The sequence below is a fragment of the Malaclemys terrapin genome, chromosome 1 (assembly GCF_027887155.1).
Source record: "Malaclemys terrapin pileata isolate rMalTer1 chromosome 1, rMalTer1.hap1, whole genome shotgun sequence".
Classification (NCBI taxonomy): domain Eukaryota; kingdom Metazoa; phylum Chordata; order Testudines; family Emydidae; genus Malaclemys; species Malaclemys terrapin.
In genome coordinates, this window is record NC_071505.1 from 219,463,090 (window position 1) to 219,487,241 (window position 24,152).

General features: G+C 43.5%; 1 protein-coding gene across 3 annotated transcripts in view; it reads right to left on the reverse strand.

Moving 5' to 3' along the window:
• Window positions 1-11,291: 11,291 nt before the first annotated feature.
• PRPS2 (phosphoribosyl pyrophosphate synthetase 2) overlaps window positions 11,292-24,152 on the reverse strand; it is a 41,161-nt gene continuing 28,300 nt past the window's right edge. For all 3 annotated transcript variants that reach the window (XM_054007753.1, XM_054007761.1, XM_054007771.1), the window contains 3 exons: window positions 20,495-20,668; window positions 13,391-13,550; window positions 11,292-12,420 (listed from right to left, as the gene is read on the reverse strand). In XM_054007753.1, coding sequence (XP_053863728.1) covers window positions 12,328-12,420; window positions 13,391-13,550; window positions 20,495-20,668 — 427 coding nt within the window. In that variant the 3' untranslated portion in view covers window positions 11,292-12,327. The remainder of the gene's footprint in view (window positions 12,421-13,390; window positions 13,551-20,494; window positions 20,669-24,152) is intronic.

Below are 24,152 nucleotides of genomic sequence, written 5' to 3' on the forward strand. Positions count from 1 at the left end.
AAAAGAAAGCATTTGCTCCTATGTCTGGCCAGTTCTCCCTTCTCTATTGTGAAGGTGAAAGTTGCTCAGTAGAAAAGTACTCCCACTGTACAGTGAGGATATCTTTTCCCTCCATGGAAGTGGCACAACCAAGAAAGGAGTCACAGAAAACATATTTCCACACAGACAAAACAACAAACGACTGCTGACCAATCCACAGGAGGCCTGAGACCTAAATGGTTTATGCAGCATTAACTGCTGTGACACGAGTCACAGAGTAGCTGATGAATACGAGCAACTGGCAGTTGTTTCAGGGGTGCCCATCTACAAAGCCACCTGCATCTGTTGGAGTGGAGACCAGGGGTTTGCCCTCCCCTGGATTTCTGATTTCACCATGCTATTACTTAGCCATTTACTGTAGTAATGTCACATTGGGTGCAATCTTCAAGGTATGATACTTACCAGGTGATTTAACAGGTAGTCACCAAATTCTTAGAAAAAAAATCTTATTCATTTTTTGATGAATATACAGTACAATAAAGCTTTAAACCAAAATAGACAGATGCACAATGTGGACCCCAAAGAGAAACGGATAGGAAAATGGAGAAAAAACAACAACAAATGGTCATGGCAGATAACTGTGGAACTGTAGGATCCTGACTGATAACAGTTACAGAAATCGTGGTGGTAAGAACTAAAAATACTCAAGACAATACACAAAAGAGGAAACATAGTAGGCCAGATCAGACTACGGAAGCCTCACCTCCAGCTGGGTAGAAACACAAACTGAGCTACATAATTAATTCAGTGCTTGCTTCTGCAAACCAGAATTAAATAATATTGCACTGTAAATAAAAAGGATTGATGGTCCAAATTCAGCTGTTTGAGGCCCACGGCAATAAGAACTTAACCCACTTGGTTTTGTGTTGTACAATTGATACCTGTTTGCTAAAACATAAATTTGTCTAAGTACATGCCAAAAAAATCTGTTTGCACTGGAATATGCCAATTTAAAAGTGACCTACCGAATCACTGTTCCACTGTCCCATTAAAATGCAGAGAGGCTCTCTCACAATACAGATTTAGACAATGGCAGCTCTTGGTCTATTTACTAGAGCTGGATGATGTGGCTAACTGGTTTTCCTATCGTCTAGACTTGACTGGGGTTTGAATGAGGTCTACTTAAGTGCAACATGGGTAGGAGACAGGTATTACTGGTTGTCTGGAGGGGAAGGAAAGCTGACGGAATAGCAAAGGAGCATTACTTCCTTGGCTGAAGAGGCATTCCCATCTGCTGTTACTGTAAGGGTATGGCTACACTACGAAATTAGGTCGAATTTATAGAAGTCGATTTTTTAGGAAGCAATTTTATACAGTCGATTGTGTGTGTCTTCACGAAGCGCATTAAGTCGGTGGAGTGCATCCACAGTACGGTGGCTAGTGTTGACTTCCGGAGCGTTGCACTGTGGGTAGCTATCCCACAGTTCCCGCAGTCTCCGCTGCCCATTGGAATTCTGGATTGAGCTCCCACTGCCTGATGGGGCAAAAACATTGTCACAGGTGGTTTTGGGTACATGTCGTCAGTTGCCCCTCTCTCCGTGAAAGCAATGGCAGACAATCGTTTCACGCCTTTTTTCCGTGCGGACGCCATACTGCTTTCAGCAGACTGTGCAGTAGGACTGCTAACCATCATCATCGAACGACCGCTTCCGCTGCCACTCTGCTCTCCTGGTGCCATGAATCCACCTCGCAGGTCCTCTCGTCATTCTGAATAAATATCTATTCTTGTGGCATCCACTGCAACTCTGCTCTCCTGCTCTTGTCTCGCCATACCACGGCAAGCGTGCAGCCGCTCAACTCAGCTAAGGGACACCGCCGCTGTTGTGTCCTGGTGCTGCTGGCAGCAGACAGTGCAATAGGTTGGCAAACCTGGCCATCCAACCACCACTTCCACTGCAACTCTGCTCTCCTGCTCTTGTCTCAATAGATAGCGAATTTCTCTATGTTGGCTGTCATGGGCTCCCGCTTCCGCTGCAACTCTGCTTTCCTGCTCTCATGAATCCACCTCGCAGGTCCTGTCATCGTTCTCTATAAATATCTATTCTCGTGGCATCTCTCTATAAATATCTATTCCGTCATCCACCACTTCCGCTGCAACTCTGCTCTCCTGCAGACGCCATACCACAGCAAGCATGGAGCCCGCTCAGATCACCGCGGCAGTTATGAGCATTGTAAACACCTCACGCGTTATCCTGCAGTATGTGCAGAACCAGAACCTGCAAAAGCAGGCGAGGAGGCGACAGCAGCGTGGTGACGAGAGCGATGAGGACATGGACACAGACTTCTCTCAAAGTACAGGCCCCGGCAATTTGGACATCCTGGTGGCAATGGGGCATGCTCATGCCATGGAACGTCGATTCTGGGCCGGGGAAACAAGCACAGACTGGTGGGACCGCATAGTGTTGCAGGTCTGGGATGATTCCCAGTGGCTGCGAAACTTTCGCATGCGAAAGGGCACTTTCATGGAACTTTGTGACTTGCTTTCCCCTGCCCTGAAGTGCAAGAATACCAACATGAGAGCAGCCCTCACAGTTCACAAGCGAGTGGCGATAGCCCTCTGGAAGCTTGCAACACCAGACAGCTACCAGTCAGTAGGGAATCAATTTGGAGGGGGCAAATCTACAGTGGGGGTTGCTATGCTCCAAGTAGCCAACACAATCACTGAGCTGCTGCTATCAAGGGTAGTGACTCTGGGAAATGTACAGGTCATAGTGGATGGCTTTGCTGCAATGGGATTCCCTAAACTGTGGTGCGATAGACGGAATGCATATCCCTATCTTGGGACCGGACCACCTTGGCAGCCAATACATAAACCGAAAGGGGTACTTTTCAATGGTGCTGCAAGCACTGGTGGATTACAAGGGACATTTCACCAACATCAATGTGGGATGGCCGGGAAAGGTACATGACGCTCACATCTTCAGGAACTCTGGTCTGTCTGAACAGCTGCAGCAAGGAACTTACTTTCCAGACCAGAAAATAACCGTTGGGGATCTTGAAATGCCTATAGTTATCCTTGGGGACCAGCCTACCCCTTAATGCCATGGCTTATGAAGCCATACACAGGCACCCTGGACAGTAGTCAGGAGCTGTTCAACTATAGGTTGAGCAAGTGCAGAATGGTGGTAGAATGTGCATTTGGATGTTTAAAAGCACGCTGACGCAGTTTACTAACTCGCTTAGACCTCAGCGAAACCAATATTCCCATTGTTATTACTGCTTGCTGTGTGCTCCACAATATCTGTGAGAGTAAGAGGGAGACATTTATGGCGAGGTGGGAGGTTCGGGCAAACTGCCTGGCCGCTGATTACATGCAGCCAGACACCAGGGCAGTTAGAAGAGCACAGCAGGGCCCGCTGCGCATCAGAGAAGCTTTGAAAACCAGTTTCATGACTGGCCAGGCTACGGTGTGAAAGTTCTGTTTGTTTCTCCTTGATGAAAACCCTCCCCCTTGGTTCATTCTACTTCCCTGTAAGCCAGCTGAGACCTCCCCCCTTCGATCACCGCTTGCAAAGGCAATAAAGTCATTGTTGTTTCCAATTCATGCATTCTTTATTAATTCGTCACACAAATAGGGGAATAACTGCCAAGGTAGCCCGGGACAGGTCGGGGAGGAGGGAAGCACCAGGTGGGGTGGGGGAGGAGGGGAGGAGGGAAGGACAAGGCCACACTGCACTTCAAAACTTATTGAATGCCAACCTTCTGTTGCTTGGGCAGTCTTCTGGGATGGAGTGGTTGGATGCCTGGAGGCTCCCCCCCCCCCCCCGTGTTCTTGGGCATCTGGGTGAGGAGGATATGGAACTTGGGGAGGAGGGCGGTCAGTTACACAGGGGCTGCAGCGGCGGTCTGTGCTGCCTTTCCTGCAGCTCAACCATACGCCGGAGCATATCAGTTTGATCCTCCAGTAGCCTCAGCATTGCATCCTGCCTCCTCTCATCACGCTGCCGCCACCTATCATCTTGCTCCCGCCACCTCTCCTCGTGTTCATTTTGTGCTTTCCTGGACTCTGACATTGTCTGCCTCCACGCATTTTGCTGAGCTCTTTCAGTGTGGGAGGACTGCATGAGCTCAGACAACATTTAATCGTGAGTACGTTTTTTTCCACCTTCTTATCTGCGCTAGCCTCTGGGACGGAGATTTTAGGGGGAGCCTTGAAACATTTGCAGCTGCGGGAGGAAAAAAAAGGGAGAGTAGTATTTAAAAAGACATTTTTTAGAGAACAATGGGTAGACTTTTTCCCGGGGAACCAAGCTGTTAACATTATATAGCACATGTACTTTCGGTACAAGGTCGCATTTTGCCTCCGAATATCCCCTTAATAAAATTCCCCTATTTCAACCAGGTGACCATGAATGATATCACTCTCCTGAGGATAACACAGAGAGATAAAGAACGGATGTTGCTTGAATGCATTCGAGTAGCTGTAGTCTTCAGGGCAAATTGATCATTAAACAGGATTGCTTTTAGACCAGGGGTCTCAAACTCAAATGACCACGAGGGCCACATGAGGGTTGGTTCATTGGCCCAAGGACCACATCACTGACACACACCCCTCACTGCCCCCGGCCCTGCCCCCACTTCACCCCTTCCATGAGGCCCCGCCTCTTCCCTCCCCTTCCCTGCCCCCATTCAAACCCCTTCCCTGAAGTCCCCACCCCAACTCTGCCCCCTGCCTGCCCCCAGAGGGTGCATGAAGGGTGTGGCGGGGTCTCAGGGCAGGGAGTTGAGGTGCAGCAGGGGGTTGTGGTGCAGGCAGGGGGTTTAGGGCATGGGGTTGGGGTGTGGGGTGCAGCCAGGGACTCAGGGCAGGGAGTTGGGGGGCAGAGTGCAGGAGGCCTTCAGGCTCCAAGGTAGCAGCAGCACACATTGGGGCCAGGGCAGGCTGCCAGCCCCGGCCCAGCTCCGCAAAGTAGCTGGAACCATGTCCCTGCGGCCCCTGGGGGAGGGGGATGCAGGGCTCCGCCCGCTGCTTGCCACGCCTCCAGGTACCTTCCTCGAAGCTCCCATTGGCTGCGGTGCCCCAGTCCCGGCCAATGGGAGCTGCAGGGGGGCGGTGCCTGGAAGCCAGGGCAACACACAGACAGAGCCCTCTGCTTCTCTCCCTCCCCCCCTGCAGCCACAGGGACGTGATGCCAACCGCTTGAGGGAGCGGCATGGGGCTCAAGGGGGGCAATCTTGCAGCTGTAGTTTGCTCACCCCTGGCCTAGAGGTAGGCCAGGGGGGTGGGGTGGGCGCGGGCCACAGGAAATTGCCCCGTGGACCGCATGCGGCCTGCAGACCGTGTGTTTGAGACCCCTGTTTTAGACCATGTATTATTTACAAAAGGTACACTCACCAAATGTGTATTCTCTGCCTACAAGGTCGGGGAGCCCTCCTTGAGAGGGTTGGGAGGGTATTGTCTCCAGGGTGATAAACAGTTCCTGACTGTCGGGGAGAACGCTTTCTCCACTTGCCTGAGCTACCCTCCTCCTCGTCTTCCTCATCCCCCAAATCGTCACCCCTGTTGCGTGAGACTCCCCCCTTCCAGGAATCCATGAACAGGGGTGGAGTAGTGGTGGGAGCACCCCCTAGAATTGCATGAAGCTCATCATAGAAGCGGCATGTCTGGCAGTCTGATCCGGAGCGGACATTTGCCTCTTTGGTAGGCTTGCCTGAGCTCCTTAAGTTTCACGCGGCAATGCTGTGGGGTCCTGTTATAGCCTCTGTCCTTCATGCCCTTGGAGAATTTTTCAAATATTTTGGCATTTCGTCTTTTGGAACGGAGTTCTGATAGCACGGATTTGTCTCCCCATTCAGCAATCAGATCTAGTACCTCCCGTTTGGTCCATGCTGGAGCTCTTTTGCTATTTTGGGACTCCATGGTCACCTCTGCTGATCAGCTTGCCATGCTAGCCAAACAGGAAATGAAATTCAAAAGTTCGTGGGGCTTTTCCTGTCTACCTGGCCAGTGCATCTGAGTTAAGAGTGCTGTCCAGAGCGGTCACAATGGAACACTCTGGGATAGCTCCCAGAGACCAATACCGACGAATTGCATCCACACTACCCCAAATTTGACCCAGCGATGTCGATTTCAGCGCTAATCCCCTCTTTGGGGAGGAGTACAGAAATCGATTTTAAGAGCCCTTTAAGTCGACAAAAATGGCTTTGTCATGTGGATGGGTGCAGGGTTAAATCCATCTAACGCTGCTAAATTCAACCTAAACTCGTAGCGTAGACAAGGGCTCAGTTGATATCTGGGGAGCCTAGAAGAAAAAAATTCCCCTGCACCCTTGTTTCAGATGTGAATTTGACTACATTTTATTTATAGCATCTATCCCAGCTGCTAAGCATATTGCACATATTTTATTGAGATTGTTTTTATACAAGGGTCCCATATCAGGTCCATAAATGAAATAGATGAATCAGAATTTCCTACATCTTTCCAAGACTGTCTCAGTTATCCTTCTCTCAATCTCCTCAGTCAACCCACATCTCCGCTATAAGGAAAAGCCTGGGGAAATAGGTGGTCCTTGTAACACGTCTAAAAAGATCATCCCATTTGAGCTGCTGAGCCAAGAAAGAACATGAATTGCAGAGGCAAGTCCTTTTCCACCAGTCACCAAGAATGCTCCATCAGCCCCCTCTTATCCATGCCACTGCAAAAATCCAATCTGCAGGAGTGTTTGGCTATACTTGACCAACACTTGAAGAGGACTCAAACATTAGTGAGTGCATGTTATTTATTTAGTACACCTTAAGGTAACCATTTTATGTATGTTCTTCAACAATGGCACTGGGTTCTAGCCATAACTCAAAACCTGTTGGTTTTGCTCTATAAAGCCTTTTATTATATGAGTGCTGTCTTAAAGATTACTTGTGCATTGCCCAGACAGTTGGGGCACTCAAGCTGGCAGTCACCAGATTAGTCTGTTAGGGGGCAGGGCTTTTTCAGTAAAGGGCCCTTGGTTCTGGAATATGCTTCCGACTTGCTCCAACAGAGCTAGAGTTTGTTCATCTTCCCCCCAAACTCTCCCAGGCTTGCTTGTTTACACAACATTTTCCCCGCCCAAGAGATGAGTTGTACAATGTGGGGTGGTAAATCTACCACTGACCATTTTAAAATCAAGATCGGATTTTTCTAAATGACATGCTCTGGAAATAGTTTGGAGAAGTTCTGTGGTTTGTGGTATACAGAAGGTCAGACAAGATGATCACAATGGCCTTTGAATATACAAATATGTTGTTTGTGGTATTGGCTTACATGATTGTTTTTACTGTAAATTCATGTACATACTCAAAGTCTTTACCACAAAAATGCAGTCAATTTTTTTCAGGTCTGCAACCTAAGCACTGAAAGGCAGGGGCCCGGGGGGGGGGGGGGGGGGGGGGGGAGTAGTACCTGATCATGTAATTGAAGACACTGGCATAAAGCACACACCAAACAACTTAACGTTCCACACAAATCTTAATTTTGGTGTTTTTAAACGTGCGTGCTTGTCTAATTTTTAATAAAATACTATAAAACACAGGATGATTTTGTATAGTAGTTCCTACCAGAGGGTTGTTAGTTTTAAAAAATACAAGTTCTGTCACGTACAACTTTAACACTACACCACATAGGTAGGTTTCAGAGTAGCAGCCGTGTTAGTCTGTATCCACAAAAAGAACAGGAATACTTGTGGCACCCGGGCTGTAGTCCACGAAAGCTTATGCTCTAATAAATTTGTTAGTCTCTAAGGTGCCACAAGTACTCCTGTTCTTTTTGCACATAGGTAGGGTGACTAGACATCCTGTTTTTAATAGGACAGTCAACGTAATTAAGCCCTCTGCCAGGTGCCTGCTTTTTTGCTAAATACAGGCAAATTGTCCCGTATTTTCTGCCTCCCCCTGATTTCAGTACCAACGGGTCCTGCTGCTGTCTGGAATCCTGCTTGCCAGCCGCTCACCCACCAATGGTGAGGGATGGGGGTCGACGATGGGGATGAGTGCACAAGGCTGATGGCAGGAAGATGCAGCATGCGGTGCCAGGGGTCTCCTACTACCGGTCCGTGAGCACAGCCCCTGCTGTGTGCCAGCTGTCGGACAGCAGGGCCCCACTACCCATCCTGTTTCCTGGTGGCTGCGTGATGCGGCAGCTGGTCAGTGGGAGCAGGCGGTGACCTCAGGTTGGGAAGATGCAACACGAGGTAGCGGATGAAGGCCTGTCCCAGGGACCCAGCAGGGTGAAGAGGGCTGAGAGCGCCAGGCAGGGAGGGGACTGACCAACCAAACCCATGTGTGAGAGAGGAGTAGGGGTGGGTGTAGGGTTGCCAGGTGTCCTTTTTGACCAAAAAGTCCAGTCAGAAATGCTGTCCAGACACTCAAAGTCCAGCTGTCACCCATGCCGGAGTCTCCCTTGCCACCTCCTCCAACATCAGCAACATGGGCAGTGGCAACAGCAGCGTCAGGGATGGGCAGTGAGAGTACTCCCACTCCCCCCCCCCCCCCCCCCCGACTCCCGCTGCTGCTCCTGCCCTGCTGCACCCCACACCCTCAACCAGTACCCCTACCTTGCACAGGTGAGTAGCTGGAGCACAGCACACTCCCCAGGTGCCACACACCTGTTGTGGCCCCTGCCCAGGGCCTGGGGCAGCCCAGGGGGAAGGGGGTCCCCACTCAGCCCCTGTGGGAGGATCTCTGTCATGCTGTTTGCCAAAAATCGTGAGAACGGCCTGTATTTGTATGCAGACCTCTTCAACCACTCACCAGCTGGCCTGTCTTCTGGACGCATTTTATGGTAATTTACACCACCACAGGATACGACAGTGGAATCTGCTTGGTGCAAGGAGTGGTCAGTAACGACCGTTCTTAATCACTCTCGTCATTGACCCAACCATCTGTCCACTGGGTTTTGATTTGCCAAGGCACCCGTGGTCATTTCTGAACCAGTTTCAAACAGGATCGGGCAACTGTGCTGCCAATCTCTTTAAATGTGATTTTTCAAATGACCTACAATGCAGCTGTGATCAACTTCAGACTATGTTGCATATCCTTGATGAGTGCCCACTGACTTATTTCGATGGTAGGCTACCGGCTATCCACCTGATGCCATCAAATGTCTGGGCATGTTGCACACACATTGATTTGGTAGAGTTAGAATTGCTCAATAATAAAGTTGGTGCTATTCATTTCATGTATTTCAATCAGAAGCAGCTAGAACTGAACTCCGGATTTACTAGCTTGCAACCCACTTATTTCTTTCTTTAGGCCAAACAGTATTTTGATGGGAAGAAGGGTTCATTTGGTCTATATGGCTGCCTCAAAATGATAGAACTCTGTCTTGGGGTCAGGAAGAATGCACAATTCACATGAAATGATCAGAAATTCAGGAGCAAGCTTATAACAAAATCTACTGAACACTTAATAAAGACACTTCCTGTGGCTTATAACTTCAGCAAGACCAGCTGGATATTCACAGGGTCATCAAAAGGCACTTCACCTCCTCTGACCCTCATGACCATCCTCTTAAATTATTTCAAGTCATTGCTCCAAATCCCCAGGTCACTAAAGCCATTCAAAAGCAGTAAGAAAATATTAGTTAGTAAAACTATTATGTCCCATCCCCCCAAAGCTAACCTCAATGTCAGAAACAACTGAACCATTTTTGCTGAAAAACTTTAAAATGCATAACCTGAGAAGCAAGAACTGCCCGTTAATATAGGTTTAATTAGATGCCTAGTAATGATAATTTAAACATTACTGTAACTATTTCAGTGCTTGTCAGAGCATTTGAAGTGGGAGAAGGATGAACTTATTATGAAGATCTGCACAAATGGAGGGGTAGCTTGTTTGGTGTCCAGGATGGCTGGGCACAGTTTGTAAGCAGGGTTTGGAAGAATACCACTGGCTATACTTCCCACCCCATCTCCATCCCCAACTCAATCCTTGTAATAAGTGGTCTCCATAAACCAATGCAACAAAAGAATAAAAGAAAACAACCACCTATAAACACAAGTAGTTTTAAGATTTATTAAGAATACTTGAGCATAGTAGTGGCAAAACAGTTCAACATTTCATTTGTAACAGAGCCCTGATCTGCAGAGCAAGACAACAGATATTGTCTATGGTACTGAACATACTAGCAAAAGAACAGGTAAGTCAAAAGAAAGTTTGGTATGATCATGGCTAATCAGCCATAGTTTTGGGGTAGACTTAACTGCAATATGATAAAGCTAGACATCTCTAAAATTAAGACTACAAAAGGTTAAATAATTCTATATAAAACCTTTTCTGCAGCAGGTAGGCAACAGATTCATCCTGTCACATTACGTTACAAGATTTGAAAATTAAACCAGGGCTAGAAGTTCTCAGTAGAAAGATACCTGAATTGCATTTTCTTTGGATTATTGACATGGATATGCTCACCACCACTATTCCTCTCCTTACTGATAAAAACAGTACAAGTGGATTTTTTTTTTAAATCCCTGAAAAGAGCTGGCATACCAAACTAAAGCAGTTTTAGAATCATATTAGGTAGACACTGGAATAGAACATTAGGCTGCCTAAGATGCCACAGAAAAATAAGCACATTTAAAGTTATACCATACCATAATACAGTAAAATTGGCAGAAATCAGGCTTTTTTGGCGGGATCCCCACAATAAAACAATTTAAAGAGACTAATTTCTAAGATATGGAAAATGAAATTGTAATTAACTACACCAGGTGGAAACCTGGATATCCTCTCATGATCTATGTGTGTGAATTTTATCCTAGCTCAACTGAAGCCTCAACACCTTTAGTGTGCTGTCTGAGTGCTCTCCATGCTTTTAGGTCATCAAGTCCCTTCAGAACTTGGAATTGTAATCTCCGAGAGTAAGGATTTTGATTTAGACAAACCCTTAAAATTACTAAAGGACTTTACCACCAGTACTTAAGGATAAGAGTCTCAACATTTCAACTGAAAACTTATTTTCACAATGGTTTTTGCTCCTTTGTTACTGAGTACCTGCGACTGTTGAGCAAGCAGACCACTCAGCTGGCTGCACAACAATAAAGATCTCACTTAACAGAATGGTCAAGCGCCACTGTCTGTAAGGAGGTCGGAAAGCTTTAAGAAATACTTTACTATACCACTAATACTAGTGACCATTAGAATTTACATGTTAACCGATGTATTAACATTCTTGGTTGACATGTCAAATACTGAACTATGAACAGGAAATCTGAAAACTGCAGCTGAGCAACATAGAGCAGAACAGAATGATATAGTACAATGAACTTTCCAGAGGCGGGGGGGAAAAAAAAAAAAAAAAAAAAAAAGAACCCATTTTACACACATACACAATCACTGTTTGAACTTCGGAATTTCATATGCTCCAAAATGTAGCCCACTGAATACTGTGTCAATAGTTCACTTTAATTTTGTTATGGAAGTCTCAAATTTTGTTTAAACGACCTACAAAGTGACAGACTCATGGTTAAAACTGAAGATGTAAATAAAGTTCAACAAACTTTAGTAAGTTACTTGAAAGACTAATGTATAGATACAAGATGCCTATAATTGACACATTTAGTTCTAAATGAAGCATAATCTTCTGAAAGTACAAATTCTATTAACTACCCTATGCAGAAAAGTGGTGGCTGTGGTCCCAGCTTTAGAGATTAGACATTTGAGGCAGTAGTTTAGTAGGAAGAGAACACAAGCAACTAATCTCTAATCTACAGTTATGCTGACCCCACAAAAAGTGAATTTGCCCAGCAATTTTTAATCGTGAGGTATATGAAGTAGGTGGGCATCAAGCTACCACAGAATTTCTGCCAAGTAAAAAAATATTTAACTGTTAAGGGAATACACATTTGATCGCTTATTCCAATGTTTAGTTAACAGCCTAGACAAGGTTCAATATTACACAGCAGGAGAACTACCGCATTGCCCATCCAACTTATTATTAAATATAAACTAAATATGAAATATTTTAAAATTGGGCTACCTTTGGCAGCCCCACAAATATAAAAAGTTTTGAAATGGTATTGACCCTCTCGCTACAGACAAATACAGAATCAAAAAGTTACCTGTAGGAATAGTCACAGGTAAGTATTGAAGCCTCCCCTTCAAAATCCTTAAGTGTATTCATAAGAGATTTTGCAAAATGGAGCTGTATTACCCATTTACAATGAACAAAGATTAATTAGAAAACGAAAACATCTTTAAGTATGCAAGAGCTGAAGCTTTTTACCAAGAGAGTCATCTCATCATTGAGTCGCATTATTTAAAAAGGTTGACAGTGCTGGTGGACACAACCAACAGGAAAACACTAATCTCTTGCAGTTATAGTGGAACATGGCTGAACAGGTAGGACACAGATTCGCCATTGTGTGTTCTTCGGATTGCCTCAGCCAGAATCATGGAAATGTCAATAACCTAAAGCAATCAAGAAAATACGATTTATTATACCACTAACACTAGTGACTATTAGAATTTACAGCATCTTTCTTCTAAGGAACTCAAAGTGCTTTACAAACATTAACTAGATAAACCTCACCTGTGAGGACTGCACTTACTATATCGGTTTTAAAAATTGATAAACTGACCACTAAGATTAATCCAAAACTACACAGCAAGGAATACAATCCAAGTTTCCTAACAATTTTATCCACTAGATGGCAATATCTCCTTGAAGTAAGATTAAAGAACTACAGATCTTTACCACAAGTCTTGTTTCTGTTAATACCAAATTGGCTTTAGTTTATTCAATTTGACTACTGTATTATATCAGAACTTAATGTGCCTTTTGGTACTCTCAAACTGAAGTAGCTTTAAACAAACCCCAAAAAACAACACCATCACAAAAAAATGGTTTTCCCCAGAAGGAACTCCCAAGGGAACACCAGGCTTTGTGAGGTTGTCCTGAGATGCATTCAAACTTTTTTTGGTACGATGTAACTTCTGCTGTCTGGTATTTCATAAAAAAGTTATTTTAAAACTATATCCTCAATACAAGGAACAAATCAAAGACTTCAATATAATAATTATATTGATATCTCATATGCAAACATAACATGATGTACATTGTCAGAAGGAAAAAAAGGGGGACTTAGTTTGACACACCAGTTAAATCACCCCCACCCCACGAAATCAACAGAATTATTCAGGAGAAGCTGCCATATATTAAGTCTTTTTAAAACTGACTAGATTTCACAATGGTATTTTAAAGGGACAGTCAAATTCTTCAATGTCATTTAGGAATAAGTTCTACAAACAAGACAACTGTCCAGTGAATTTGTGAACAGTATCTTTTATGTCAGTGGCATGGGATCCTAGCATCAAGAACTGAATTCTAGATTTGCATTTTATCAAGCAGATGAAAAGCTACACCAAACAAACACAATACCTGAATCTTGGGACAATTTTTCATTTTCTCATCCTGTGGGATTGTGTTAGTTACTACAACAGCCTCAAATGCAGCATTATTGATTCGAGAAATAGCAGGGCCAGAGAAGATCCCATGAGTCAGAATAGCATAAACTTTAGTGGCTCCAGCAGACACTAACCTAAAAAACATGGGGAAAAACAGAAAAGTTTGCAATGTATGTTTGAGCACATAATTCTAGTGTTACTTAGGAAATAGCAAAACCAGATAATCTCTTGGTTTAAGATCTAGTTTACATATTGATTCTTTCAATAGACTACAAAAAAGTAATAACCCCTGTAAAATCATGTAGTACAGTTTTGAGTATCTACTAGCTTGTATGCATGACAAATAACGCAATACCCTCGGATAAACCTTAAGTTCAACACTTTTGACATCCAGTGTATTAAAAATGTAATTTTTTATGTGTTAGGAGATTATATGCAACTTCTTTAGGAGGATGGGGAATGCTACTATAATTCCTCCAGTCACCAGCCCTTTGAAGCTTAACCCTGGAGAAGAGATCCATTTTCTGGTTGATTACTCATTCATGGTCTCTTCAATGGTTCAAACTGGATACTGGAGACCAGCAGACCAAAAAAGAACATTGGAATAAATAATCTAGTGGTAAACTGACACTCAGCTTGGAAATTCCATGGTCAGGAGGGAGGGAGAGACGTGGGTCTTCACCCAAGAGGTGATGGCTGGGAGCCAGAACCCTAGAGTGGGAGCCCTTGCTGGACCACTGAGGGGAAAACACAGGTGCAGTTGAACTCCGACAGTATGGATATTAGGAAAGGCTGACCAAAAGTACATCCCAGTGAGCTCCCTACACGACACTTGCTGGTGAATAATGGTGAACTAAGTCAATGGGTGTCAGTAGCTATTGTGATGATCTAAAATAGTTACACTTTAACCAAGGTTAGTCTACAATCTTAATTCCAATACTTTTTTTTTTTTTTTTTTTTTAAAGTTCAAACCAAGTAGATTGCTGGAGATACAACTTACTTGAACTGCATGTATAAACTATTTAGAAATGGACATTTTCAAACATCTGTGGCAATTACTTGGGATATGGGCTACATCTTTATTGTCCCGCGACTCAATTATGTTTGGAAACAATGAAGAAAGGACATAATCATTTCCAAGTTTCAGATTTGGGGATGGAAAAAAAAAAAAGTCACAGGATAAAAGTATTGCTTTACTGAACTCTTCACTCAGCTAACAGTGCCATCTATTTGTGCAGGTCAGGATCTTCCTCCTGTTAATGCATTACGGTTCTCTTCACTCTATTGAACTTTTGACAATTAGGCCCCATCTCATCTCTCTACAGGAGAGGAAACAGGAAACAAGACATACAACAGTTTTGACCACCCATAAAGGGATAAAGCAGCGTCTCCTGGTTATCTAGATGCAGTTTAGGATGGTAGACAGGCAAGTGAATGGGTAATAGGCCTCCCCCGGGTCCCAATATGGCCAAGGAGGAGGTGCATAAGGCATAGGAGGAGGCATCCAGGGGTGCTCATACCAGCCAGGTATTGGTGGCAATTGTGGGCCACGAGTAGTTGCAGCTTTACCAGAGGCTTCTGGAAAGGGGCCTCTATAGAAGTGAAGAGAGAATCCTGAGTTGACACTTTAGACTCCGAGGCAAGGTCTTCACCAGAATCCTCTTCCTCAAGCTCAGTCTGGAATGGTGGAGCATCAGGAGAGATCTGAGGTGAAACCATCAGTACCAAGTGAACTTTAGGTGATCTCCATGTCCCCTGTGTCAACAGCACATTAACACTGAGGAGCAGAGAATTGGACATCTCAGATACAGCCAGGTGCCAGGGAAACCAGAACTCCTGTGGTACCAAGAGTGTTATCGGTACAGAGCCTGCAGTCTGCACCAAGGTGATCGTGGCCGAGGGCGCTGACCGTACCATAAGTCTCAGGGTGCTCAGAGGGAAGCAGTCAGAACTCCACCATGCTTCTTCGGTACCGAGAAAGCTCTTCTTGGCACCTCGATCCATTAACGGTACCAATGATCTCTCCAGGACCGAAGCTTTCCCATCTTTCAGTCTAGCCATGCCCTGGGAACCAGTAACCTCACTGGTACATGATTGGAGAGCCAATGGCACCAAAGTAGCTGAAGATACTGATGACCTTGGCTTTTAGAGATTCTCTACCTATTGTGCTAGGGGAACATTCCTTTCACAGGAGTCTTGTCTCTTCCTCTTGGGAGCCCTGGAGGTTTGGGCCTCATGGAGGCAGCAGACTTGCTCAGAAACGGGAGGTGCCTTGGACTGGGTCAGAAGCCAGGCATAGAGAGCTCTCCATCATGAGGCGATGAAGCTTTCTCTGTTTTTTTCTGGCTCTTGACTTTAGTGCCAGACAAAACTTGCACCTCTGGGCAACATGCGATTCCCCGAGGCAAAGATGCAGTGAGAGTTCCTGACACCAACCAGGATCTCCTCCAGGCATGAAAAACATTTGAAGCCAGCCAAACATTTATAAGAAGAAGCTATACTATTACTACTTACTAACTAATGAAACTCAAACTATTAATAAGAATAGAGGCTAAAGTTGAGGAAATCTCAATGGGACAACTGCCAGACCTCTGTCTCAGGCTGGGGCGGTTGAGAAGGAACTGAGGGTGGTTCACCCATGCAATGCTATAACACAACAGCACAGGCCAAACGGACATGCTAGAAGTTTCTGAACAAAGGCACAGGAGGCACTAGTGCACCAGAATGGAACACCCTAGGGATGCTACTCAAAGAAGAGCTGGATCAGACAGAACCATTTAACTACCTGATTCAAGTTTTTGGAATTGCAGATGGTATTTCTGTAAGTTTGATGGGTGGGAGATAGTAAGAGGGGTCTGACTCCTCTACACTGTCAGAGACAAATAACACATCTGAGACTAGTAGCCATAATCTTGCTAAGTGATTCTTGCTTCAGTCAATTAATTAGTAATCATGGGATTGTAAGGGACCTTGAGAGGCCATCTAATCCAGTCCCCTGCACTTATGGCAGGACTAAGTATTACCTGGACCATCTTTGACAGATATTTGTCTAATACATACTGAGGTGCAGTCCACTGGCCTGGCCCCTCCCAACTGCTCCTTATGGAGTTGTGATGTTATTGACATGAACTGTGACCATATAGATCATTGTTGCAACCAAGGTCCTATAGTTGCACCAAATCTTGTACAAAGAGATCGAGTAAGGTGTCTATGAAAAGGTTGTAATTTGCTGGGTATGACTATGCTGTCTGTATGTGTGTATCGTGTGTGTGTATTTGAAGTTATAAATATTGGCTATGTACTTCTTGAGAATTGGCACTTAAGCGTTTCTTGATAGGACTATTCTGAGTAACTGACAATGGACCTTGGGAGACTCCAATCCACATCTGAGGAGCCTTCCTGGGAATGTTCAGGTGAGCAATGGCTACCACCTGCAAACTGAGTCATGCATGAACATGTGACTTGCCCATGTGACTCCAAACTCCATCTTGCTGCTGTGATTTTCCATAGTAAGAACTAAGGGGTTTCCTTCCACATGGCAGAAGACATAAAAGACTCTGGAAACCCCTCCATTTGGTCTTCATTCCTGTTTCTGACCTCTGGAGGAACTGTGCTTGAAACTGAAGCTCTGAATAAAGGACTGAACTGCGCATCCAAGCTGGGATGTTGGTACTCCAGAGACTTAACTGGTTTAAATCAGCAGTAATCCCATCAAACCTGAAACAACCTGAACTAAGAATGTTGCAATTGTTGTGTGTATTTGATTCCATTTAACCAATTTTAACTCATCTATATTTCTTTCTTTTTATGAATAAACCCTTAGATTTTAGATTCTAAAGCATTGGCAACAGCATGATTTGTGGGTAAGGTCTGACTTCTATAGTGACCTGGGCCTGGGGCTTCGTCCTCTGGGATCAGGAGAACCCTTTTTTCCTCCTGCGGTATTGGTTTTCATAACCATTCATCCCCATAAGGAGTGGTGCTGGTGGTGATACTGGGGAACTGGAGTGTCTGAAGGAATTACTTGTATGACTTCTCGTTAGCCAGTGGGGTAAAACCAAAGTCCCGCTGGTTTGGTGTGCCTTAGTAGTGAAGGACCCCCAGCCTCGGGCCGTGACTGCCCTGCTCTAAGCAATTTCTCCTGAATTGATACTCTCAGTAGAGTCCCGCCAAAGGCTGCTTTGTTACAGGAGTTCAAACTTGATTCATTACACTCTTTCTAGAGAAGGCAAGACAGACAATACAGTTCTATTTAAAAATACTGACAACAGAGTTAAACAAATTAAAAACAAAAAGCTAGCTGAAAACCTGGTTTGGCCACACAAAACCCTTTCCATCTGCTTAGTCAAGATAAGAACCATTTGTTCAGTCAGTACTGGCCCCTTTCATAAGGGGTGGAAATTTAAGTTAATTAGCTTTGTTTTTAGCTGTTTGTATCACCGAGTATCCAAAGTTGGCTAGAAAATGCAGAATAAACCTTTTCATTACATACCATATTGAAAAGAATTATGGTTTGACACATTAATTCTTCCAAAGTCACAAGATTTTTCTGAAGACCATTATGAATAAAGATCTGTAAACTGTAAAAGCTCCATCTGATTTACTCAGCCTAAAAAAAAAATGGTGGCATGTATATAAGGAGAGCACCTCTTTCAGCTGTAACTCTAAACTAGAACAGAGATCTTTTCCCAGAATTGTTGCATTAGATGAAGCAGGATTTCTAACAGTTAAAACAAAGCCAAATTATTTTTCCTATTTTGATTTGAGAATTCTTTTAAGTGTTTTTCACACCACACTATCATTTATTATTTGTATTATAAGAACATAAGAATGGCCATACTGGGTCAGACCAATGGTTCATCTAGTCCAGTAACCTGTCTTCGAGCAGCAGCCAATGCTTCAGAGGGAATGAACAGAACAGGTAATCACCCTGTCGCCCATTCCTAGCATCTGGCAAACAGAGGCTAGGGACACTTCAGAGCATGCTTATGCATCACTGCCCATCCTAGCTAACAGCCACTGATAGACCTATCCTCCGTCAACTTAGCTAGTTCTTTTTTGAACCCGGTTATAGTCTTGGCCTTCACAACATCCTCTGGCAAAGAGTTCCACAGGTTGACTGTGCATTGTGTGAAGAAATACTTCCTTGTGTGCGTTTTAAACCTGCTGCCTATTAATTTCATTTGATGACTCCCAATTCTTGTGTTATGAGAGGGAGTAAATAAACACTTCCTTATTTACTTTCTCCATACAAGTCATGATTTTATAGACCTCTATCATATCCTCTTTTAGTTGTCTCTTTTCTAAGCTGAAAAGTCCCAGTCTTATTAATCTCTCCTCCATACCCCTAATAATTTTTCTTGCCCTTTTCCAATTCCAATATATCTTTTTTGAGATGGGGTGACCAGATAGGTACACGATATTCAGATGTGGGTATATCATGGATTTATATTGAGGTTCTCAAACTGGGGGTCATTACTCCTCAGGAGGTCGTGAGGTTATTACGTGGGAGGTCGCGAGCCATCAGCTTCCACCCTCAAAACCCTGCTTCTCTATAACAGTGTTAAACATAAAAAATGACACCTCTACCCCGATATAACGTGACCTGATATAACATGAATTCGGCTATAACACGGTAAAGCAGCGCTGGGGGGGAGAGGGGAAGGGGCGTGTCTGTGCGCTCCAGTGGATCAAAGCAAGCTCAATACAACACAGTTTCACCTATAACGCGGTAAGATTTTTTGGCTCCCAAGGACAGCGTTATACAGGTGTATTTATGAGGGAGGGAGGGCCACACTCAGAGGTTTACTGTGTGAAAGGGGTCACCAGTGCAAAAGTGAGAACCACTGATTTATATGGAGGCAATATGATTTTTTTTTTTTGTCTGATTATCTATCCCTTTCTTAAAGATTCCCAACATTCGGATAGCCTTTTTGACTGCTTCTGCACATTGAGTGGATGTTTTCAGAGAGCTATCCACAATGACTCGAAGATCTCTTTCTTGAGTGGTAAGAGCTAATTTAGACCCCATCATTTATATTTATATTTATATATAGTAATATCAAAGGCCCCCCAAGAGGGGTCTGTCCTGCTAGGTGTACTATAAACACACAGGGAAAAAAAAGCTGCCCTGCTCTGAATTTACAGCCTGAGGTCCCAAGCCTGCAAATGTTTAAGCACGAGTAACTTTACACATGTGAGCTGACTTACGCTATGCATGGAAGTATTGGGTATTATGACTGCCCAAGCCTCGACATGCCCAAGAATACACTATTTTACTGCATTCCAGACTGCTGCTCTGCTCAGGGAGAGTGTTTGACACCTCATTGAAGAGCATTAAAAGCCAAGACAAAGCAACCTAGGGCCACTGACTGTCTCCCATGTACTGGCCTCCCACCACGGAATAACAGTTTCTCTATACAGGGGCCCACAAGAAGGGGCAAGAACAACTCATGGGGCAGGAGCAGATAGCACCATGAGGCTCTATTTAAGAGTAAGGTTGCTGTCGGGGGGTGGGGGGTGGGGAGGCAGGGGAAGAGGAGGGGCATGGGAGGTTTGATCCTCACCAATGTGACTTGCCAGAAGGACTCTGTCCAATCTGAAATGCTGACAGACTTTAGATTACCGTAAGTGGTCAGAGTGTATTCCAGAACTTCTATTTTCAAAGTTCTATAATTCTCATGTACTTTAAATGTAAAGTCACTCTGGTTAAGAAATTTCTTTGCGAAGCCTATGTTCCTTGCTTTTCTGCTACGTTGTCCCTGAAGGGGTCAAACTGGAAACTCAAACCACAGCATAGGTGGAGCTCTAAGGGAGCATGTATAAGCAACTAAGGAGCTTGGTAGGTCTCAGACACTGATTTCAAGGGCGATGGCACTCCAGATCCCAAGGAAGAAGTCAGACATGGGGTCTGAGGCTAGGACTGTGCCCTACAGATCTAGGGGGGAAACAACAACAACTAGACGCTAGACCCAGCTGAAATGGAAGCAGTGGGGGGAGGGACCAAGCAATTTGGCCAACTTGCAACAGACTGGTGACTGTACAGTGGGGTACTGGGTCAATTTGGAACAATACTTACTTGTCTGCTGCATGACATACTGTGCCACATGTGTCAGCCATGTCATCGACAAGAATAGCTATCCTATCTTTCACATCACCAACCAAGACCATTCTGTCCACTTCGTTAGCTTTCTTTCTTTCCTTGTGAATCAGAGCAAATTCAACATTCAGTCTATCTGCGATTGAAGTAACCCTAAGTTGTAAGAAAGACACAAACATGTTTTTGAAATACACTTTTCAGAAACAAGAGGAAAAGAAATTGCATGTGCCTGCTGTAGAAATAATTGTCTTTATATTTTAAGAAAAGAGTTACAATACACCAAAACATTTTCAAATATCACAAAATATTGATGTGGGTAGTAGCAACAATGCTGCTCTTCTGTTAAGCAATGGGGCGTACAGCCACAGTAGCATATTCATACTTCAGACGTATGTTTTTTTTTTTTTTTTTTTTTTTTTACTAACTTTAGTTTTCAGGCACTGAACTCTTTCCTTACAAAAGGTCACTATTCAAATATATTTAATGAGAACAGGAATGTTTAGCCATATTTGGAGCACATAGCAGAATTAATAATCCACTACTGCTTTTATATGGATGGAGAAGAGTATTCATTTCCCCAGTGTAAAGAGTCCATGTCAGAAAACACATTTTGATCTGGAAAAAATACAGATCAGTTATTACTTCTCACTACCCAACCTCCTCCCCACTCAGACACCCCAAACAGAATATAATATAATATTCAATTTAATATAATTCAGTTGTATATTAAGTTATGATTTAACATGGTCTACTCATATTTGAATTATAAAGATACATATTTAAGGGTTTACTACAAAGCACTGTAAATCAGAGAACTCACCTTGAGCACAGCCCAAGCAACTAGCTGTTTAAAGCCTAGTGCTACAAGCAGACTTTGCAATACATCAAGCCCTGATGTCCCCCTAATATGAAGAAAAGATAGGCCTGTTGCCTGATCTCTTTTTCAGCACTACAAGAAAGAACAAAGACATTGTGGGGTAGTGAAAACAGCCTTAGATTGCGTTCCCAAAAGAAAGGCTGCTGTCTAGGGGGACATCGGGGTTTGTCATATTGCAAGAAGATGGAAAAAACAGGTTATGTTTTAATTAGGAAGTAAACTAGAAAAGCTACATGTAGTTAAGAAATCCACCTCATTAGCTAAACACCAGCTTAATATTAAATGCTGAAGTTATATAGACTGCTGACTTCAAGAAAAGGAGATTTTAAAAATATCTAAAATATTTAAGTTTGAAACAAATATTGCACATCAGACAAATGCAGGCAAGTCAAAGTTTAGGTGTGTTAGTATCTTGTTGGCAAGTGCTATGCATACACAATACATCCCAACTATTCATAAGCTTCTAGTACAGTAGTTCTCAACCATAGGCCCGGGGCCACCCTGGGGGGTTGTGAGCAGGTTTCAGGGGGTCTGCCAAAATAAACCAGAGAACAGGGCCAGTAGACTTGCTGGGGCCTGGGGCTGAAGCTGAGCAACTTAGCTTCATGTGAGCCCCTGTGGTGTGGTACCCCGGGCAATTGCCCTGCTTGCTATGCCCTAATGCTGGCCCTGGCTTTTAATCTACTGGATATGCAGAAAAACAGTTGTGGCACAGGTGGGCAGTGGAGTTTTTAAGCATGTTGGGGGGGGGCCTCAGAAAGAAAAAGGTTGAGAACCCCTGTTCTAATAGATTATTGCAATATTTAAGCACAACTAGATGAGTTAGAAATAAGTAAATTCAGAATTGGGGCTATTTATAAAAAATGGCATTGTACGGATAACATTAGAAAAGCCTTAATATATAAAAGATCTTCACATTTAAAAATCACATTTCAACTGAAATGGATAGTACCATAGTTGGGTTTTTTAAATTAAAAACCTTATAGCCACTTGTAAACTGGAGTAAATGAGGAGGACCTGACTAATTTCATTCTCCGTGTCTCTTTTCTGATGTTCAACACTTGGTTAGTAATTCACAACATTCATCTACACGCTGCTTTTAATTACTGAAGATTTCATAGGATGCTAAGAGTGACCTCTTGTGGACATACTGATCTCTACTAAAATATTAAATTCTAGCCACTGCATAACAAATTTTTGACAAGATTGTTTAAGAATAGATTCTGATACCTTTTCATATTCAGATTGTAAAAAAAATTAAACTGTATTTTCCTTTAAAGTTACTGTTTCAAGTATTCCCCACACCAATATTCAATTAATCTTTAAAAATAAATAATCTCTCTCTCTCTTATGTATTAATAAAGACAGCCAGCATATAGAAGGCAATCTCAATCTTACTGAAATAGGGACTATTCTTATATACCACCCAAAACCACAGCTGAACCAGTATTACAATTTAGTTTCCAGAGGGTGTCATCTTTTAAATATAATCCCAAAATGACCTCTATTTGACTACAATGGGATAAGTCAAAGTATATTTACATTTTGGTACACTAGAGCACATATTTCACAATAGGTCCTGACAATGCAGGAGCACAAATAATCAACAGTAGTTTTATGCCTAACTTCAATCATAAAATACCTTTAATAGGCTGGCTAACAGGACAATGGATAGGGTTAGAGGAAGTGACAGAATCCAGATATTCCAAATCTGCGCAATCATATACATGTAAGCAGTGCTGTAGAAGAGTTGGTCCTTCCCTGGATATTAGAGACCAGCTGGATGAGGTAATATTGAACCAACTTCTGTTGGTGAGAGACTCAAATTTTCAAGCTTACATAGAGCTCTTTTTCAGATCTCACCAACAGAAGTTGGTCCAATAACCGATATTACCTCACCCAGCTTGTCTCTAATATATACAGCAGAACTCCATTTATCCAGACTAACTGGGACTAGGTCCAACTCTGATAATCAGAATTCCGGATAAACCGGAGAAATATGAGACGCTGCAGCATCATCTAGAAGCCACAGTAAGATCACCCAAGTCTGGCCCTGGAGTCCTGGTTGTTCGGTAAATGCAGAGAGCCTGTTAAGGGAGGGTTTGATAAATGGGGTTCTACTATATGCAAATCCTGCTATCCCATAAATATTTCCAGATCTAGGTCAAGATTATTCATTAAAAAAACCCAACATGCTGTTCTTCCAGTAACTTGTGTTACTGCTAATTATTTTTAGAAATCCAGAGTTAATTGTGGAGCTTGTATAGGTAGTCCTCTCTCACAGAATATAGTAATTAGCTGGGTAACATACATAAACGTCTCAGTCTTCTCATGTTAAAGAATATTTTTTCCCACTTCAAGAGGCAGTGTCTGATATCTTCATGTCGTAAAGTAATGCTAAATACAGTCATGTTAAATACAAGCAAATGTTTCTTGTAAAAAAAGCCCTTTAAGCAATTAATTTGATAAAACAAAAGTTTTCCTGACAGCTTGTCTCTGCCACTTGGTGAATTCTACCACAAGACTGAATTGTTTCAGGCCGGGGAGCGATGGGGGGGGGGGGGGGGGAAGAAGAGAAGGAATAAATACATCATATTGGACTGAAAAAGGAAGTCGCCTAATTGACTAGATTATCTTTGGAATGCTTTTTACAGTCTCTCTCCAAATCGGTAACTTCATTCTTCAAAATAGATTAGGTACATTAAGTAGCCAAGTGATCCCCTTCCCTTCTCTTTTTTGGCTGTTAATCATCTAAACTTG